The following is a 19,258-nucleotide window of genomic DNA, read 5'->3' as shown; positions in this document are numbered from 1 at the left end:
TACATTATTTAAATGCTTCATCTGCCTCGATCTCGAGATACCGCAAGATAAGCGACCGGCGTTTCCTGCTTTCTTGGAGCTATCACGCGAGATTCCTACAAATCTTTTTTAACTACATAAATCTATCTTAGTTATGGTTTATTGAATTTTCAGTGATTGCGCGAGAATTAATAAAAATATCGCGGAAAATTAAAAAAAAAAAAAATACAGTAACGTGAATTAAATACTCAAAAATATATAAATATTATTTATCATACATATATGCGTATTAAAAAATGTTTACGGCTTTACGAAAGTGATTCGTCTTTCAGTGCCGATAAGTATTGGACTTATCCTCGCTACATATTTTATTAGATGATCTATGTCAAGCGTCCCAATTTTGTGATTACGTCCCTCGTCTTTAAATATGTGATAGCCATCTCCGCCACTTGCCAAGAAACTTGGTATCACTAATCTGTACCATTGATCGTGGACCAATTCATTAAAGACTGGATACTCGCAAGCCCGGCATCTGTTAATTAAAAAAAAATTAATTAAATTATTTTAGAATTAAATTAAAATTACACAAAATCCAATACTAAATATATTTCTCTCTTGGTAAAAAAAAAAAAAACTGAAATTCTAATAAAAGATGTCACCTGATTTTAACATCGACCACAGTTCGGGTTTCGTTAACTATTTTGTAAGTAATTTTTAATCCGGACCAGGCCAGAATGTCATTCATTTCCAAAATCTATAAGAAAAAATTAAATTTAAAATTCTTAGACAAAAAAGAGGGAAATAAACCACTTTTTAAGATATTAATAATTAACGCCAAGAACTTTTCTAACGTTTTTAATAGATTCTCCAGTCAATTCGATGGTGTCCCAAGTGTTTTCGAAAGGCTGAACCATCATCAAATCACCATAGGTGATTTCGGATTCTTCAATAGAAGTACGAATTCCTCCCGCATTGAAACAAGCTGCTGCGGCATACGTCCAGTGTGTTTTATTTTCGGCTTCATCGACAGCCTAAAATCAAACCGATTTCAACAATTCAACCTACTATATTTTAATAAAAAATATTAAAGATTAGAGTGTCTTCTGTACCGCATTCACCATAGCGTCGGTTATAAGATTTCCCATATTACATTCCTTATATCGACAACTGCGATCAAGCAAGACCTTCGTTCTGCCGATTTTTCTTAACGCCGCAGCGTCCACTTTCTTCTTCCACGGTTTTAAAGCTTCCAAAATCTGCGGATCTAAACACATTACACGTAATTACCTCAATAGCTATACATTGTTCTAATAAGTTTAATTCTTGAAGTATCAAAGCTCACCTTCTTCGACGGAGTGATCCAAGAGGAGTGGGTTTCCGTCCCAATCGACGACCTCGCCTTGGTCATCGAACCACACGGTTAGATTACCTAAATATCTTAAAAAAAAGAAAAAGAAAAAAAAGAAAAATTAAATGAAAATAAAACTACGTAAATTTTTATCACACGCAACATGTTTACAATAATACGGACTTGAAGTACAGGCTTTCGAGTGAGTTTAAGATAAATTTATCCATTAGATCAGAACGATGGATACTAATTAATCAGACCTGACCCCATGACATCAGATAGCAATTGACCTTTTTAACTATTTTCTTGGTATTCTGCACGTTACTATCAACACGTTACTTGAGTATACTTTATGTATGAATAGCGTACTTTGTGTAGGCAGCTGCCTGGACGATAAGGACTGTTCTATTTGTTTCATTTTGCACCACGACCACGGGGTATTCGTCCTCCGGTGTATCGTTGGACGGAGGAGGTCCTGCAACGTAATAAAAAAGGAGCTAATACTGTATTCAATTACGGTATATTAAGATGATATTTGATTGGCAATATCTAATAAATTTCCAGCGAAAATTATGTTAAATTTTCTTTGACATTTAATTAAAAGATTTTGCTTCCAGACCGCTATAAAGAAACGTATGCGAGTGACCGCCGACGATTACATCGATCAAGGGACATTTCGCAGCCAAAATCCTGTCTACGTCCAATCCGCAGTGGCTCAAAACTATAATAATGTCCACTCCTTTTTCCTTCAGTCGCGCAGCTTCGTCGTTAACTGTCTCCACTTCATCCAGAAACTTCAATTTTTCCGTACTCGAGAGCAACTGAAAAGGCAAATACTTCCGTAAAGTCTTTTTGAGAGAAACTAAGTGGGTCTTGGAAACAAATTTTTTTTATATAGATCAATAAAAAAATATATATAATGTATAAAATAGAGTGATATTTAGTTGATTACTTACGTTTGTTGTTGATAAGATAACTCCGATGACACCTATTTTTTTATCATTCCTTTGAATAATTGTACTATTTTTATATAAACCCTGGAATATTAACGTATTAAAAAAAAAAAAAAAAAAATATATAATTTTGCACGCTTTAAAATTAATTTATTATTGTATAAAATAATAAATTAATTTTAAAGTGTGCAAAATTGTTTTTTTTTTCTTACAAGCTAATTCATGCATAACGCACAAACTTTTTAAGATATGATAAATAAATAAGTAAAAATTACGAACCTGTATACTTGGTTCCTCGCTGTCGTCGATATTTGTTACAACAACTGGTGCCTCGACATTTTTCAAGAAGGGAACGAGACCTTCAATTTTATTATCAAATTCGTGATTGCCGATTGTCTGTGAAAATGTTGCAATAAATCATAAAACTTGTTATTAAAAAATAAATAAAAATAACAAAAAAAAATAAAATAAATTCCATAAACTTATTCTTATAATTACAAATAATTATATTTTTCTTTACCTTACGTGAGAAGAATATCGAGCTTAATTAAATCGTTTTATATAATTACCATGACGTCGTGCGGCAACATATTCATGAACACAGCGGTTACATTCCAGCGATGGATATTATACCAGAGAGTTCCTTGGAAATTATCGCCTGCATTCAGGAAAATCGCGTTTGGCCGTTCCTTCATAAGCTGATTAACCGCCGTGTAGACTCTGGCAATACCTCCGACGCAGTCCTCTTCGTGATCATCGTGGCAAGCACCAGAAAACGGACTCGTCTGCTCGAATCTGTACCAAAGTAATTTCCGTATTTCCGAAAGTCACGCTTTGGTGCTTCAGCGAACAATAGAATAAAAAGAAAAAAAGGAAAAAAAAAAAAAGATACGCAAAAGTCAAACGAAGAAAAGGAGGCTAAGGCCACGAAAGTATTATAATAATTTTATCCTTGGCCCGGCAAATTTTCTCTAGAGCCAGAAATTAATTTCGATACTGATTGCGCGCTTGATTGAGGATCAATGCCTCTTACCGTGAATTCTTCAATCTGATTTCTTTATCAACGCTTAATTGCAAATTTATGTAAAACATTTCCGTTCGGTATTTAATGACGGAGTACCTCGCGCTATTAACTCTTATAAATTATACCGTGACAATCGGAGAAGTAAATCAACTTTCTCACCTAGCGTGGAAATCGTTTAAATGAATTATTGACAGCTCGAGAAAATCAGTTCTGCCGGGATAAAAGAGTCCTCGGCGAGTGGATCCCAGACAAACTTGGAACACCAGCAAGATCAATGATAGCGCATACATGTCGCACCTGCAGCAGAAAAAGATGTTCGTTAACAATCTGAAAATAGCCGCTAAATTTTCCAACGTTTCGTAATTAATAATTAAACGCGGTGAGATTTGAAACAAAGCATTGGGTACTACGTGTCGCAATCCTTTGTACGAGCTCACAGCGTGTAATTTAAATTTGACAATGGAAAATATCAGAGTAAGTAAGACGGACGCGGCTTTAAAAATCATTTCCTACTTACTTACCTACCTAGCGACACGTTACGAATGTACGTTCAATTCTTTGTCAACACGGAAACGATAATTAAGTTTTTTTTCTTTTTTTTTTTTACGACGTGCCAACCTGCTGTTTCAAAGATAATTACGAAGATAGATAATACGGCGAATTATGCAACTCGCAAAAGTTAAAGAAGAAACAACTTATTGTTTTTAACTTTTTAATACATGAATGTATTAAAATAATATCTTCGGATCCTTTTACTTTAAAATGTAAAAATTTTATAATAATAAAAAAAACTATTTATATTGAATATATAATTTTCTTAAATCGCTCAATTTATTTCTCCTTTAGATACCGATCATTTATATTTAATATACCTATTTCCAAGTTACCGAACATGTTTCTTTCTACAGTGTCTCAAAGTAAACGAAACCGATTTTGTGAGACCGAGAAGCTCAATCAAGCTTCTCGCTTTTTCATGAATCGCAACGCGGACAGATATACAAAACAGGTGTTCTCGCGACTCGGCGAAGACGGAATAATTCCGCCGTGTGAAAAAAAAATGCGGGGCCGACCGACCGGGGGAGGAAGTGTTTAATTAACAAAATTAAGACAAGCCAAGCTCGACGTAATGAGCAATCACGATGCACGCGCATAATCGTGTACCAAATAATTATTTCCCGCGGGGACGGTTATCTCTAGAGATAAGTAAACCCGCAATTTGCAGCGGGTGACCGAAGGCCGCGAAACGACGCGGCGCCGATGCACGTAACCGAACTTTAATGAACTGTTTAACAATGAGTCGAGCACTGTTTAATAATGGATAACCACCGTACGTTCTCCAGCGCAAGCAACGCGCGCCAAATATTCGCAATAGAAACTGTTGCTCGCGTTCTCACCGCTAGTGTCTTGGCTCCTGCCGCGAAAGAATGTCGATTATCGTGGGTCCCCTACTTCTCGAGTGTTCATAAAATACTTCAGACAGTCATAGAAACTCGTGGCACGATATCTAAAAAAATGTTCCCGAGCCTTCGGATGCGCCGAGATAATGATACACCAACCGCCCCCGTGAGTAAAATTTTACGCAACTAAAAGCACTTTTACATGTGCACGCGGCGTCGAGGATTTAAATTTAAAATCCTGTTAAAACGCAATTTGTTTAAACTCAAACGGATTACGGTTTATAAAATTCCATATGCTAAGCGCAAAAGCAAGGATCTGAAATGTAAATCGAGAAGAATTGCTTATCGTCGTTACATAAGGAATCTCGTATAACTGAAAAATCATCTAACAATTCTCTCCTATGAATGTAAAAAGCCGATACATATTCGTCCGTAATTATACTTATAAATTAATGTTCGATCCGAACGTATAATGCCAATGACAAAAGTTTCCGCAAGGTAAACGCCGTACGAAAGAAAAGTGCAAAATAAAAAAAAAAAAAAAAAAAAAAGAACAAGATTAACTAACTTGCAATAAAGCGGGGTCGTTATTCCACTATCGACATTGATAGATAGATATTTTATATCGCCGTATCATGCAAGATGATATCTCGCGTCTATCTCTCCGCGCCTCTCGCGTCATTCGTTCCGGCTTAACAAAATTAGAATCGCTCATATTACGCAAACGTGATCATAACGCGTGACGAAAACAGTTACAGGTCTGCCAATAAATAAATTGCCTCGCGTCATGTCAATTTATAACGCCGGCAATTATTTATTTTTGAGAAACGGAGCGCGCGGCAAAGGCGAACGTAGGAGCGGGACGGACGGGACAGAATCCGCGGAATGCGATGAGAAACTGTTGTGTGTTTTATCAATTACCCTGGGCAGTCTTTAACAGAAATTCAACCATTGCTTTCACTCGCGATAATGTATTGATAGATTTCACGCACAATGGACATCAAACCGTCCGACCAAACAAGAGCGATACGTTGAACTTGAAAGCCGATTACTGTGTCTCGAATGGTCCGTCGGACAAGCGTCAATTAAAAAATTGTTATATTTACACAAAGACACGTATTGTTTAAATAAGGAATGAATTCTTATCGCTACCTGAAGCAAAACTTAATCAGCAATTAAGAAAGGGAAAAAGTTTAATAAGATAAGGAAGTGACAAGTTGTTCAAGATACGAGAAGATATTTTGCTCAAAACATATTTGTTACGATGGTTTCTTGTTTTTGAAATATTCTGTAAAAACTTTCTGTTGTAGAGAAACGTTATATGTATTTCTGGACTTCTAGTTCGTAATTTGTAAATACACCTACTTTTTCTAGTTTTTTTTTTTGTATATTAAGGATGCAACTTGTTCAAACACTATAATTATGATAAGATACCACTCGAAACATTTCGTGAAGATAAATTTTATGGTTTTTGGACGCTCTTAAGCTACTTTACATTTTCTTTCTTTCTTTTTCTTTTTACCCACCTCTCTAGACATGTATTTGCGCTATTTTAGGTCAAATCTAAAGATAACGTTTTTTGATCTTGCGCAATAAAACGGTCGTGGATTTGCGTGCAACAAAAAATCAATAAGTCTTCAACAGTACTGAACGAATAAAAAAAAAAAAAAAAATAGAGCGACGTCACTAAAAATAATTTATTTAATTATATTGAAATTTCCCCTCGGACTGAATTATTGAAGCACCGTGTTTGTTTCAGCACTATTTAAACATACGGGCACGACCTTGCGTGCAAATGTACCGGCAAGATAAATATATTGCGTGGTGACAAATAAAATAAATTCGAAATAATAAATTAAAATATGTCAGAATTGATAAAGTTTTAGCGAGAAATTTTTTTCTTTCGTAACGAATTTATCGTGCCGGCCGCAAAAGCACGGGCTTCCAGTTCTGCCCGCAGGCTTGAAAGAGCCGAGGCTTCCCGAAAAAGCAGTTCACAATAGTGAACAACACGACATAGTGAAACAAGAAATCCAACGGAGATCAGAAAGAAGTCCAGTGGGGATCGCAGAACGACGTCGATATTCAGTCGTCGTTGGTCGCTCGTGAAAATCGGCTCGCGCCTCTCATTGCTCAGGCAAAATCGGTTTGATGTGAAATAAGTGCTCAACGCATTCAGGTCTCACGTTACATAAGTACCTATCAGTACATTTCGCAAAGTGATAGTTGTCGCAGTAGCTCGATCAAGTCGCCCGCTCCTTATTCCCCATCGAACTTAATCGCAGACACACGAGATAATTGCCCCGGGAAAGTTAGAAAGAAAGGGACTTGCAATCGATTATTCAAGGGAATGCAATCGCGTCCTTTTTCCCTAAACAGCGCAACGCATAGTGCACACGCGCGTTGAATAATTATTGCAAATCCGTAAACAACGTATTATTGTTCCCCGCGAATGTGCACGATGCCGTTCGCCGGTCGTTACTTGTAACACGTCGTGCGAGGAATTTTGCAAGATATTTACGAAATATAGATATAACGAGTGTAGTTTCTTTCTATTTTTTTTTTTTTTTTTATGTTGTCTGCTCATGTTCTGCTAATAAAAAATAGTTATATAAACATATGTTAGCAAACGTTCCAGTATGCCAAGTTGCAATCTTTAACGGTATTTATAGTCCGAACTTTTATTTAAAATATAACTAGGCCGTAAATATTTTATAAATAAAATGATAGTTGAAAAGATGGACAAAGTCGTGGATTGTCCCGCTACTCGCTATTTACACGAAACATCTGCCGTATTAGAATTAAAATAACGACGGGCTATTAAACTTAATTAGCGACGTGCGAAGTAAAAATTCGCGAGTGTGATATTATATGTACTGCTTAAATGTAGATACGAATAATTTTTTTTTTTCTTTCAGCACTGAGAAACTTTCTCAAACAATATATTTTTCAACTCAAGTAATGCGTTTTTTTTCTTTCTTTCTTTTTAATGTTTGACGTCAATGATTTTCCGGATAATTAATTCTCTTTCATGTTCCGTAAAAAAAAATATAAAAGTCTGAAGAAAAATCTCGCATTATGTCTTTTCTTAAATTAATCAGGCACAATGCCAACTATTAAATCAAATTTATTATTGTCCTAACAATCTCGGACCTTACGATAACTTTACGAGCAATCTTGGCGAGTCCCAATGTGTTTCGTAATAGATTGCAATTGCCAATGAACTTAGATTCTTATATATAAGAGATGCAACTTGCAGAAAATAAAACTCAAACTTTGAACTTTTAAAAATGGACTTTACCTGTTTGCAAGTACGATTATTTAAAAAATTGAATTAAAAAAGCCTATTAATTATTTAAAAGAAAAGTACCACAGCAAATCGAACTGTAACACCAAATGCTCTTGACATAATTTATGTTTCTCCAGATGTCGAATAGATGGGGAAATCAACGTGATAATTCAATCGTGAAAGGAAGTGCGACTGGCCGAAGCAAAAATTAATTTTATCGGAATTAAACGCAACAAAAAAAAAGAGATAAAAGACAGCAAGAAGAAGACGCCGCTCTGCCAAAAAGCCTGATTTAATTGTAGCACACGCAAAATGTCGATCACTTTATATGTAACTTGCTACTTCGTTGCATTACTAATAGCCGCAAATGAGATCTTCGCGAGTCCTACTTTGCGGAAAGATGAAGAGTTCACTATTCAAATTATTCACACGAACGACATGCACGCGAGGTAATTTCGTTCTTCATTATTAAAATAAAAGATAGCTAAAAAAAAATATTATTTCTATTGCACAGCAGAAAAATCGTAAATCCTATTGAGCCTCGTAACTTTAAAGTGATTCTTAAAATTAACAAACATTACTTGAAATATTTTTCTCCTACATTGCGCCGCGAGGAAATTTTTATTTATAATTTCAAATATGTAATGCGACGATTTAAGTTACGTTTACTCTTCGTGTATTACTATTCGATTTAATACATTCGCGCCGACGGTAATTATCGCCATCGAGCTAATCGCGAATGTTAAGACAGTTAATTTTACCTTCCGCACCCACGTGTCAATTACGTATCGCGGTGCTGTTTGCAGATGCGATAAAATTCCTCTTAACGTTACGCTTTATATTTAATTAAATCATTCGGAATGTCGCCGCAACAGTTTCTCACGTTACGTAATGATTTTAGATTCGAAGAGACATCAAAATTATCGACAGTTTGCACGCCGGAGGACTCCACGGCAGGCAAATGCTACGGCGGATTCGCCAGAATCGCTACTTTGGTCCGCCAAGCGAGATCGAAATCGCGTCCGACGATCTTCTTGAATGCCGGCGACACTTATCAAGGAACGCCGTGGTACAGCGTGTATAAATGGAAGGCAGTTACCTGGTTCATGAATCTCCTAGCACCGGACGCGATAGTAAATATGAATCGTTTAGTTTTGAATTTAAATATAAAAAAAAAAAATATGACTATGACTAACCATTGCGTTCTATGAACTTTGACAGAGCCTGGGCAACCACGAGTTCGACGACGGTGTCGACGGGCTGATACCCTTCATTCAAAACGCTTCTTACCCCGTCCTGACGACAAACCTGGACCTCAGCGAACAACCGAACCTAGCCGCCACGAGATTAAAGAACAGCACGATCCTCGAGGTGAACGGCCGCAAGATCGGAGTGATCGGTTACCTGACGCCAGAAACGAAGATCATCTCAACCACCGAGAACGTGATTTTCAACGACGAGGTGGCTGCGATTCAGGAGGAAGTTGGCAGGCTGAAGGAACAGGGCGTCGACATCCTCATCGCCTTGGGTCACTCGGGTTTCGAGACCGATAAGAAAATCGCACGGGAGGTCGAGGGCATTGACCTCGTGATCGGCGGCCACACAAACACTTTTCTCTATCGCGGTAAAGCGCCAGATGTCGAAGTGCCGGAGGGTTTTTATCCTACGGAAGTGCTCCAGAAGAGCGGCAGAAAGGTCTACGTGGTGCAGGCGTACGCGTACACCAAGTACCTAGGTAACTTTACCGCGAGCTTCGACATTAAGGGGGAAGTGGTGCACATAGAGGGAAACCCGATCCTCGTGGACTCAGGTGTAGAACAGGTAAAATCACGGAGAAAGTACGAGGCTGTCGCTCAAAACTTACTTATTGTCGCTTCTCATAGGCAGAGGATGTCCTGGAGCTCATAAGGGAGAAGAGAGGACCCATCAATGATCTGCAGACACAAGTGATCGGGAAAACACGGGTGCTCCTCGACGGGGACAGCAAGAATTGCAGGCGGCAGGAATGCAACTTGGGAAATTTGATCTGCGACGCTTTAGTGGATTACGTAAGATCTTCAAACGATGAGTAACTTTCTAGCTATCCATATTGCCAAATAATCCTGAGAAAAACTGACGTTCTTTCTTTGCCCGTAGTACGCTGGAGAGTATTTGAGCAAGAACGGGTGGACAGACGCAGCCATCGCTGTGCAGAATAGCGGCAGTATTAGAGCGTCCATTACTAGAGACAGAAATGATCAGGTTTCGTTAACGTGCTTTTTACAATTTTCTCGCCAATTTACGTTTACAAATTTTATGTACCATTAACAAAACTACTTACAGGTAACTCGAGAAGACATCATGAGCACTCTGCCCTTCGGAAATGTCGTCGTTAAAACTTCCATGACAGGACAACAGATTCTTGAGATGTTGGAATGGAGCGTTCACAATATCGACAACATAACTTCCACTGGAAACTTATTCGGCGCCTATCTGCAGCTTTCGGGTTTACAGGCAAATTAACTTAAGCTAAAATTATTTATTTCGCGAGAGAATCGTTCATTTAAACATACTTGAAAAGTTAAAACTCTGGTCGTCGTTTTATACTAACGGCTTCACTGTTATTTCGTTAAAGGTAAAATTGTATAATTCGTAGGTGGTTTACGATATCAGCCAGCCGCCGAATTCGAGGGTGGTTTCGGTTTACGTTCAATGCGCAGCTTGCAACATACCGACTTACAGCAAACTCGAAAAGAATGCTACGTACAACGTCCTCTTATCTGATTTTCTCATAAAAGGCGGAGACGGTTATCACATGCTGGAAGGACTTCAAGCTACTTCCCTCGGTATATTAATATTGTTACAATTTTCGCTCTGCATCTTCAACCTTTTTCTTTCTAAGTTTTCGTCATCCGTCTGAAATGTTTTTCTAATATAATTGACTTTTAACAGGTATTACTATGGAGCAAGTATTAGAACAGTATTTCGAGAAACATAGCCCGGTGTATATGGGCGTACAGTGGCGAATTTCGTACAAAGATAACGGCAAATATGAGTATTTTAGCAATCCTGGGACAACGCATAAATCCGTCAATGTAATAATTCTATTATCAATCACTGTTCGGTTCTTTTTAACATAATAATAACTCTATTTACTTAAGTAATTATAAATAATAAAATATATATCGATGTATAACATCGAATTCTTTGACGAATATATTATATATTATAATTTTACACTATCTTAACATCAGTAAAGTTTTTATACTTATTTTTACTAGCGCGTAATAAAAAAAAACAAATAAAAATGTATATCGATAATATATTAATATCATACGTAAAAAAAAAAACGAGAAAAATAAAATTCACATTTGGCATATAGAATATTCAAAAGCATTACATACGTTTAAAATATTACACTTAACTGAAAACATTATAACTCTGTAAATTTTTAATAGATTTCAAAAATAATTCTTTATCAAACAACTCTCATGTATAAATATTTTTTTAAACAAATAAGAATATAATAACTATAACCTTACTTTATTAAAAACAGTGCGTTTATTTCCGATGTGCCTGCACTTGTGGTATTTCCATTATATTTCCGTCAAAGTTCAGATCATATATCCGTTTTAACGTTTCGATAACGTTACACATTTCTTCGCAAGGCAGCGGTGCATAATCATATAACACTTTTACCATTTCCAGTAAGTCTTTAATAACAGTATGATTATTGTCGTTTATTTTGCCTACCATCGCAAAATCAACGTATTCGGGATACTTTTTTAACGCTTTCTCAATCCTAGCCCTGGCCAACGGGTTGCTTACTAAAATCTGCATCAAAAACAAAACAAAATTTATCATTATATTATTATTAAAATTCTCAATTGTTTGATCGTAACTGATAAAATTGATCATTAGCCATACTTTGTACGATTGTAATCCCACGTATAAAGGCCAATCCTCCTGGCAAGGTACGCAATCACAGACGAAATGATATTGCTTGAGTAACTTCTGCTGTCTCGTTGCTTTAGGCATAATGGCGTGATGTTTGCCATAATTATCTAATAACTGTAATAAGATATGTGATGAATAACAATACTATAAAAATAAAATGTGAAGCGTGAAACAGCTAACACAATGTAAATAGATTTTAATACCTGTTCACCTTTTCGAATGGGATACAAAGTGTAAATCACTTCGTGTTTAGATCTCGAGTGTCGTAATATATTTGCACTGCAGCTATGATTAAATAAACTAAGAAATGGTAAAGCGCCTATACCGCGATCTGTATATTCTAAACCTTGTAATTCGCCGAACTGCAAATAACAAAATGTCAAATAAGTAAAATAAAACTAGGGAACAAAATAGCAAAATTAAATAATAAGTAGTCGATATCATACAGTGTGCATATTACAAGGAATTATTTGTTGGTGTCTCAAAATGAGATTGCCGAAGAATGTAACATCGTTGTTTTTTACTAATACACTTAAATCCTCTGGTAATTTAGCACCAAACATTACAGTGCGCGTCGCTATAAAATATAATATAAAACAAGTATTCAAAGCTCTTTTAAAGAGATCAGGAACAGATCTTTTCTCTGTATTTGTCGTAAGGCCGTACACGCTAATATATCTGTCGTTATGTAACTTTCCATCTCGGGAAAAACCTTTCGTCCGCGGATCTGAAAAGCGAGACCACATTACAAATATCTGTTACTTAAGATAAGAAAAGTATAAAAATAAATAAATATTAAATACCATTATGTTCGTCAACTTCTTTTAGCATTGTTCTTAATTCCGTAAAGCCGCCGGCTTCTCTCAAAGCGAACACGGCAAGCCTCATGCTGAACAGATCGAGATTATAAAAGTCGTATTCCATCAAAGCGGGAAAGACGGGGCATTCTATATCGTGACACTTTTTCCATTCGACGTCTCTGCACTTTTCTGAACAATACATCGCGTAAGTGCAATAATTACAGGGTATATTCGCCCAGCACACTTCTAAACAATTTGAACAATGCGTCTGCACGTTTTCTGACAATAGTATTCGCGAGTAAGGTTGTTCTACCGCGATTACTTCCCCTGGATTGATATCGCGGGTAGCAACAACGTGTCTGCCGTAGCGTTCGTTATATTTTACGGCTAATGCACTTGATGCACAAGGAACTTCATCGTTACGCTCGAAAGTAGGAAGGGACGAAGATTTTGGCGCGTTTATTTCTTTATTCGCAGAAACTGTTTTTACACTTTTATTGTGCAAAGTATCGAGTTTTGTCTTTAACTTCTCTCGGTTTGTATCACTCAAAGACATTTTATTCAGCCAGTGTTGCGCTTCCTCGAGCGTATTCTCCACACGACGGTCACCCAAAATCATTAAGCATTCCGTTTTACGCAGGCAAAGCTTTGCTCTTAGATTATCAGGATAATTTATAGCTAGTGCTCTGTCGATGTCTTGAATGCATTCCGAATGCAATCCTAACTGAAACAGTACCGCTGATCTATTGGCGTAACCGAGAGCAAGCTGCTCGGATGGATAAGGTGCGAAGGTTATACTCTTTGTATACAATTGCAACGCACTGATACACGTCTTAGACTGCAGAGTACCGCTCACGAAAACTGCATTGCCTTGTTCCCGCAGTTTCTCAGACTCTTTGGCGTTTTTTGGCATACCTGTCTTAGTAGGAAATACATTGTACTCTTGCAGCAAATTTAAAGTAAATATTATGCGCTCCTCGTCGGTTTTTAGTTTCATAAATTGATGCGATATTTCAAAGGACTTGCCTTTGACGACCATTTTGGCGTTTAGCATATCCTGTACCTCATTCATTTCGTTTTATTTTAATAATACTTTCGCTATGTAACGCTAGTTTAACTCTCTTGCGTTCACACAAGTGCAGCACAGGCCTTTGAAACAGAAACAGATAACCTCTAAAGTAGTACGAACTAGTGCAGATAGTTGAATTAAAAACAATCAAAAATTCTTACAGACGAGTGGAGAACACGTCCTGACGTTCCTAAAGGTTAGGCCGGCATAAAGCGGCTTCAGAGATTCAGACCTAGACCCTTCCGAGTCTTCTGGCTTCTGACCGCACTATGAAACTCAACCTCTCGGCCAGTGGTCGCAGATTTCAGACGGGCAACATACGCACACTACGCACAATGCCGTGTCCGTGTGTGCCCGTAGCGCCTGCCTCGGACGCAGAGAGTCGAACTCGGAATCGCGGCTTCCACGCGTACAGATATAGAGACTCGTCCGTGTGAAGCCAGCGTTTCGGCTGCCGTCGGATACAAAAAAAGGCCAGAACTATACACTGTCCTACTCTTTCGCGGCGTCGCCGGCAGTTATCACAGATTCGCTTCACACTAACATCGCCGAGTTATAAGATGAGAGCAGAAATATAAACTTAACAGTAAAATAAAAAGATTTTATAATGATTTTATAATTAAATACGCGTAATTGCGGAGCGATTAACGACGCGTCCGCACCCACGAGGCTCCGCAACTAGACCGACCGTCAGAGATTTCGGCGCGTACAGAGAAAGATTTCGATTGCGAACGAGTATAAATTTATTTAGAATTTTTGCCGATATGTGTATCGGTGAAACGCGCTTTAATGCGCGTAGCTATTATGCGATAACTCAATCTCACGTTTCTTGATTAAAACGAACGCCATCGATCGGATCGTTTATTGTTAATGAGCGGATTAAATTTCTACATATAATTTAATTAGCGGGGTTCGTTTTACACCGCGTATCTGAAAATCACTCGCGCGTGCTGGTCACTAAAGCTCTATTTGACTTTACGATATCGCGGATGAGAAGCGACATGTCTAATTTTTATTCACAATAATCGTCGAAATAATTGAGTGGCTTTTTTGCACGTTATCACTCTCGCTTTCTACGGATTAACTTATTGTAAAACTGCGAACTCTCTTTTTCTTATACCGACAAATGTCTAAATAATTGCCTTTACGAGTATGCTTCGCGGGAAAAAATTGTCCATAGCCGGTTAAATTATTTTCTTTTTTGAATATTAAAACAAACCATGCGCATGCTTTGCATCCGCTATTTTTCAAAAAGTTTGTTGTCAGCGGAATGAACGGCGCCAAAAAAGTGCGCATAACGGTAAAAATAAACGGGTCGCAATACAAAATTTTTCACACTCATTGGACACTCGCGGTATCATCCCCATGCCGACCAATTACAACCCTTCTCTTATCACCTGATAGGTGGGAACGTTTTTTCCCTAGTGCGCCAATTAATTACCCCCCCAACATAAGTACCGTTATCACGACCGCGCTACCCTCATTTCGCGCCTAAATGTAGTCGGGAACGGATGTGTAAAGGGGGGATAACTGTTCTCTACCGGAGTTCAAGTTTAAGTTCACGGTCACTTCGATGAGTCAGCGCCTTGAGGAGTAATAATTAAATAAAAGTTTCATCGACGATACATCAAGATACATCAAGATACATCAAGATACATCAAGATACATCATATTTCTTTTGTCAAGATCGAGGATTTAACGGAAGCGTCGTGGACTATCCTGCGAGCGATCTAATGCGCGGTGAATATTATGTGAGCGAGTGTGAGTGTGAGTGTGAGCGTACAGTTTTGCGTTTTTGTATATTATACGGGGTGTTGTGTTTAAGTTATTATAAAACAAGGTCGCTTTTCTCGTGATCGGAATATTGTTTCGCGCTCTCGGGTTATAATTCGCGTTTTCAATTTATTTTTTAATTGATCGTTGTACAGCCCGGAGTATTCGTCGGTCCCTCGCGGAGTGTCGTTTTCTGTTTCGTTAGCCGTGACTGATAGTGCGTGCGCTACTGCACGCAATTCGGGAAATTGGCATCTGCTGCTTGAGATTCGCGTTACGCCGGATTGTGCGACGCGTATTTTAGTAGTTTTAAAGTCCTATTCGAACAATTTTTCCTTGTTTTATAATAATTTAAACTAAGTATGAGTGATATTGTAATAAAATGCGCGGTGAATATGAGTCATAGTGTTATGAAGTGCGCGGTGAATATTATGTGAGCGAGTGTGAGTGTGAGCGTACAGTTTTGCGTTTTTGTATATTATACGGGGTGTTGTGTTTAAGTTATTATAAAACAAGGTCGCTTTTCTCGTGATCGGAATATTGTTTCGCGCTCTCGGGTTATAATTCGCGTTTTCAATTTATTTTTTAATTGATCGTTGTACGCCGGATTGTGCGACGCGTATTTTAGTAGTTTTAAAGTCCTATTCGAACAATTTTTCCTTGTTTTATAATAATTTAAACTAGGTATGAGTGATGTGTAGAATGCATCAAAAATTTTTAACCACACCGGTTGTACTTGCAGAAAATATGAAAAGTATATACAATCGACAGTCCGCAGTCTGTTTAAGTGGGACGGAAAATTTTTGCTGCATTGTACATTAAAAATTTATATTACATTATATCTTGAAAATGTCGTACAATACACAATTCGGTGACTCGGATTTCGTACTATTTAAAATTATTTAAGACTCCGCGATGTTACCGAGAAGCGGATCTGCGATATGTGCCGGCGACGCCACGAAAGAACAGGACAGACAGTGTATAGGTCTGGCCTGTTCTTCTATCCGACGGCAGCCGAAACGCTGGCTTCACACGGACGAGTCTCTATATCTGAACGCGTGGAAGCCGCGATTCCGAGTTGGGCTCTCTGCGTCCGAGGCATTAGCTGGCGCTACGGGCACACACGGACACGGCATTGTGCCTAGTGTGCGTATGTTGCCCGTCTAAAATCTGCGACCACTGCTCTCGGCCAGTGGTCTCAGATTGCAGACGGGCAACATACGCACACTAAGCACAATGCCGTGTCCGTGTGTGCCCGTAGCGCCGCGCTATGTGCGTATGTTGCCCGTCTAAAATCTACGACCACTGCCTCTCGGGGCTCTTGATCCTCCCGCCCATCTCGGCAAAGTGGAAAACGAGTTTCAACACCATTCTGTATTCTAAAAACTCACGAAACTATAGGCGATTACACGATGAAGAGAACGTGGAGACGATCATATGATCGATCAGTCAATTAAACTGTTACACTTTTTACCGCAGAACATCACAGGAACGTGGAGCAATCGCGTCTTCTATAAAAAAAAAATTACGCGAATTATCGCATTGCACGTAGTACGTCAGGATGCGCACTTTGTTTATGCTTTTGGCCTCCTGAGAGCGTCAAAAGAGGTATGAACGCAATTAATATGAATTGGCTGTCTTCAGCAGAGGGAGAATCTCTGGTCCACTACTTCTATGTGAATTCCTCGAAGAAAAGAAGATTTTACGGTACCCATTCAACAATATGCAGTATAAGAATGTGTACATTGACTTGTCGTTTCTCTTTCTTAATTGGTTTTGTGTTTAGGCATTCTGGAAAGGCCATCCTTGCCTTCCTCTATCGAAGAAGTCACTTACAAGATCTTCATGATAGGTAGATCCGGCGTGGGCAAGACTTCGGTGGTGGCGCGACTTGCCGGGATCCTTGATTCTAATAGTTACACAGAGACCAGCGGAATAAGGAAAACAAACGTCTATTGGCCTGTGAAGATCTGGGACAAGGTTGTACTGTTCAAACTGCAGTTCTGGGACACTTCGGAAAGCAGCATAAAAAAATACAATCACATTTTGCCGGTATGTATGAGAGACACAAGTACATTTTTATTTGATAGCAATGTTCAACTAGAGATCTCTAGACAACGTACTCGTTCTCAGGTATGCAAAGATAAGGTTGACGCAATATGCTCCGTGTTCTCTTTCGACGACTCGTCGAGTTTCAACGACATTCCATACTTGATGAACACAATGGCCACTGTGAAAGGAAAACCAGCGAATATAGTGATCGGCACAAAGTAATAACGTTATTCGACGACGGTATTGCGAGTGGAAGATTCTAATAATAGCGTTACGACTGCTTACAGGTTTAAGCCTTGGTCGAGTTCTACTATAAACGAAACGCAAATCAAAGACTTCGAGGACAAGTGGAAAGTTAAGGTAATCAAAGTTGACGCTAACAAGTTGTCGGCAAGGTCCGAGATATTCGATTGTTCGTATCAGCTGAACGCTATTTGCAACATTCTCTGGAACAGAGACAAGGAGTTTATATCGAAACTGATGGGTCAAGTTTAATCATTACGAGTGGATTGATTTTTTTACATTTCTTTTTTCTACTTTTATATATAAAATAAAATCGCACGAAAAAAAATTACATGTATAAATTCTTTAATCCTCAAACTTTACTCATTGCATCTTCAATCACATAAAGTTGCAAGTTTAGACAATCGGTTTTAATATCTTTTAGCGGCAATAAATTTTTATCAGTCATTTCCGCCGCGTCGTCGTTGATAACCCATGGAAAATTTTCGCATTTTGGATTTTCGCCCAGAATAATATGTGCAGTTTCGTACGTTTGAATTTCAATAGAAAAGGTAGCATTGTCTGGAATAGGTTTAAGGTATGTATCGCACATTGATAATTTTAAACAGATTGTCTTTAGCGCTTCCTCCGTTTTTAAATAGTATGGATCGGTCCTTAAAAAAAATAAATAAATGAAAATTAATAGACGATTAAAATGGAATACGTCAGTTTGCTGACAATAAACGTACTCTGTGGCCTCTGCCTGCAATTTAACCATATCAAAAACGAATTTTTCTATCGGCAATTTGTTCACATTATAAAAAATAAGATTAACGGCTTTGACGCTGTTTTCATCTTCCTTTATCAGCTCCCGAATTGCATTCAGAACATTTGATAAATACTCGTTCAATTCCGGGTGTTCTGAAATGTAAATTGTAGTCCCGTATATTTTTTTCTTAACAAAAATTTCTTTGGGGTAGATTTTGCGAAAGTATAATATGCAATTAAACGCCACTTCCAAAAATTCCAAGAAAATGTCGATGCCAACTGTGAAAAAAAATTTTTAATTATCTCAATGAAACTTAAGTGTTGCTGTGCGTGTCTCTTTAGACAAGAAAATGGGTGTGATTTATTGTAAAGCTATACCTATCTTGTCTTGAGACATTTTTTCATGATACTGTAATCGATGTCATATCACGTTTTTAAAAAAAAGTATACAGGGAAAGATAAATTTCCATTTGCACACTTTTATCTCGCACGTGTTTTACGAGAAGCATAACAACGAGCTACCATTAGGCCGGGCGAGATGCCGAGATGTAGACTCGACCACAGAGTATAGAAGTATACTATAGTATAGAAGTCTGTGGACCGGACGGTAAGGGCTCGTAGCGGATAATTCTAGAAAATAAAATTACG

At 38.0% G+C, this 19,258-nt stretch overlaps 5 protein-coding genes across 10 annotated transcripts; 2 read left to right on the top strand and 3 right to left on the bottom strand.

Annotated features, from left to right (window-relative positions):
• Positions 1-121: 121 nt before the first annotated feature.
• LOC139103652 (apyrase) lies at positions 122-9,992 on the bottom strand. Of its 4 annotated transcripts, none has more exons than XM_070658542.1 (12): positions 9,855-9,992; positions 3,464-3,601; positions 2,850-3,075; positions 2,560-2,676; positions 2,284-2,364; positions 1,947-2,148; positions 1,697-1,802; positions 1,322-1,416; positions 1,089-1,243; positions 831-1,010; positions 639-733; positions 122-511 (listed from the first exon to the last, which is right to left on the bottom strand). In XM_070658542.1, the coding sequence occupies exons 1-12, from the start codon at positions 9,869-9,871 to the stop codon at positions 280-282; spliced, it is 1,644 nt and encodes a 547-aa protein (XP_070514643.1). In that variant the 5' UTR covers positions 9,872-9,992; the 3' UTR covers positions 122-279. The 4 variants fall into 4 exon arrangements, with proteins under 4 accessions (XP_070514643.1, XP_070514644.1, XP_070514647.1 ...); XM_070658543.1 differs by lacking the exon at positions 9,855-9,992 and adding an exon at positions 5,623-5,832; XM_070658546.1 differs by lacking the exon at positions 9,855-9,992 and adding an exon at positions 4,699-4,788.
• On the top strand, positions 4,698-11,186 carry LOC139103647 (protein 5NUC). 3 transcript variants are annotated; one of them, XM_070658518.1, is made up of 9 exons: positions 4,698-4,867; positions 8,128-8,439; positions 8,892-9,123; positions 9,212-9,811; positions 9,874-10,038; positions 10,127-10,231; positions 10,313-10,483; positions 10,626-10,815; positions 10,922-11,186. In XM_070658518.1, the coding sequence occupies exons 2-9, from the start codon at positions 8,303-8,305 to the stop codon at positions 11,107-11,109; spliced, it is 1,788 nt and encodes a 595-aa protein (XP_070514619.1). In that variant the 5' UTR covers positions 4,698-4,867; positions 8,128-8,302; the 3' UTR covers positions 11,110-11,186. The 3 variants fall into 3 exon arrangements, with proteins under 3 accessions (XP_070514619.1, XP_070514620.1, XP_070514621.1); XM_070658519.1 differs by lacking the exon at positions 4,698-4,867 and adding an exon at positions 6,483-6,880; XM_070658520.1 differs by lacking the exon at positions 4,698-4,867 and adding an exon at positions 6,483-6,896.
• Positions 11,187-11,902: 716 nt separating this feature from the next.
• Positions 11,903-14,105, bottom strand: LOC139103656 (SET and MYND domain-containing protein 4). Its single transcript, XM_070658551.1, has 5 exons — positions 13,957-14,105; positions 12,730-13,875; positions 12,373-12,653; positions 12,138-12,288; positions 11,903-12,040 (listed from the first exon to the last, which is right to left on the bottom strand). The coding sequence occupies exons 2-5, from the start codon at positions 13,796-13,798 to the stop codon at positions 12,030-12,032; spliced, it is 1,512 nt and encodes a 503-aa protein (XP_070514652.1). The 5' UTR covers positions 13,799-13,875; positions 13,957-14,105; the 3' UTR covers positions 11,903-12,029.
• A 2,732-nt stretch (positions 14,106-16,837) lies between these two features.
• Positions 16,838-18,115, top strand: LOC139103671 (ciliogenesis and planar polarity effector 2). Its single transcript, XM_070658583.1, has 4 exons — positions 16,838-17,275; positions 17,355-17,620; positions 17,702-17,838; positions 17,908-18,115. The coding sequence occupies exons 1-4, from the start codon at positions 17,179-17,181 to the stop codon at positions 18,113-18,115; spliced, it is 708 nt and encodes a 235-aa protein (XP_070514684.1). The 5' UTR covers positions 16,838-17,178.
• Positions 18,116-18,191: 76 nt separating this feature from the next.
• Polz2 (DNA polymerase zeta subunit 2) lies at positions 18,192-19,206 on the bottom strand. Its single transcript, XM_070658585.1, has 3 exons — positions 18,989-19,206; positions 18,592-18,889; positions 18,192-18,516 (listed from the first exon to the last, which is right to left on the bottom strand). The coding sequence occupies exons 1-3, from the start codon at positions 19,005-19,007 to the stop codon at positions 18,216-18,218; spliced, it is 618 nt and encodes a 205-aa protein (XP_070514686.1). The 5' UTR covers positions 19,008-19,206; the 3' UTR covers positions 18,192-18,215.
• Positions 19,207-19,258: the final 52 nt, after the last annotated feature.

The sequence above is a fragment of the Cardiocondyla obscurior genome, linkage group LG06 (assembly GCF_019399895.1).
Source record: "Cardiocondyla obscurior isolate alpha-2009 linkage group LG06, Cobs3.1, whole genome shotgun sequence".
NCBI lineage: Eukaryota > Metazoa > Arthropoda > Insecta > Hymenoptera > Formicidae > Cardiocondyla > Cardiocondyla obscurior.
The sequence above is the reverse complement of the archived record's forward strand: the minus strand, read 5'-3'. Positions and strand labels throughout refer to the sequence as shown.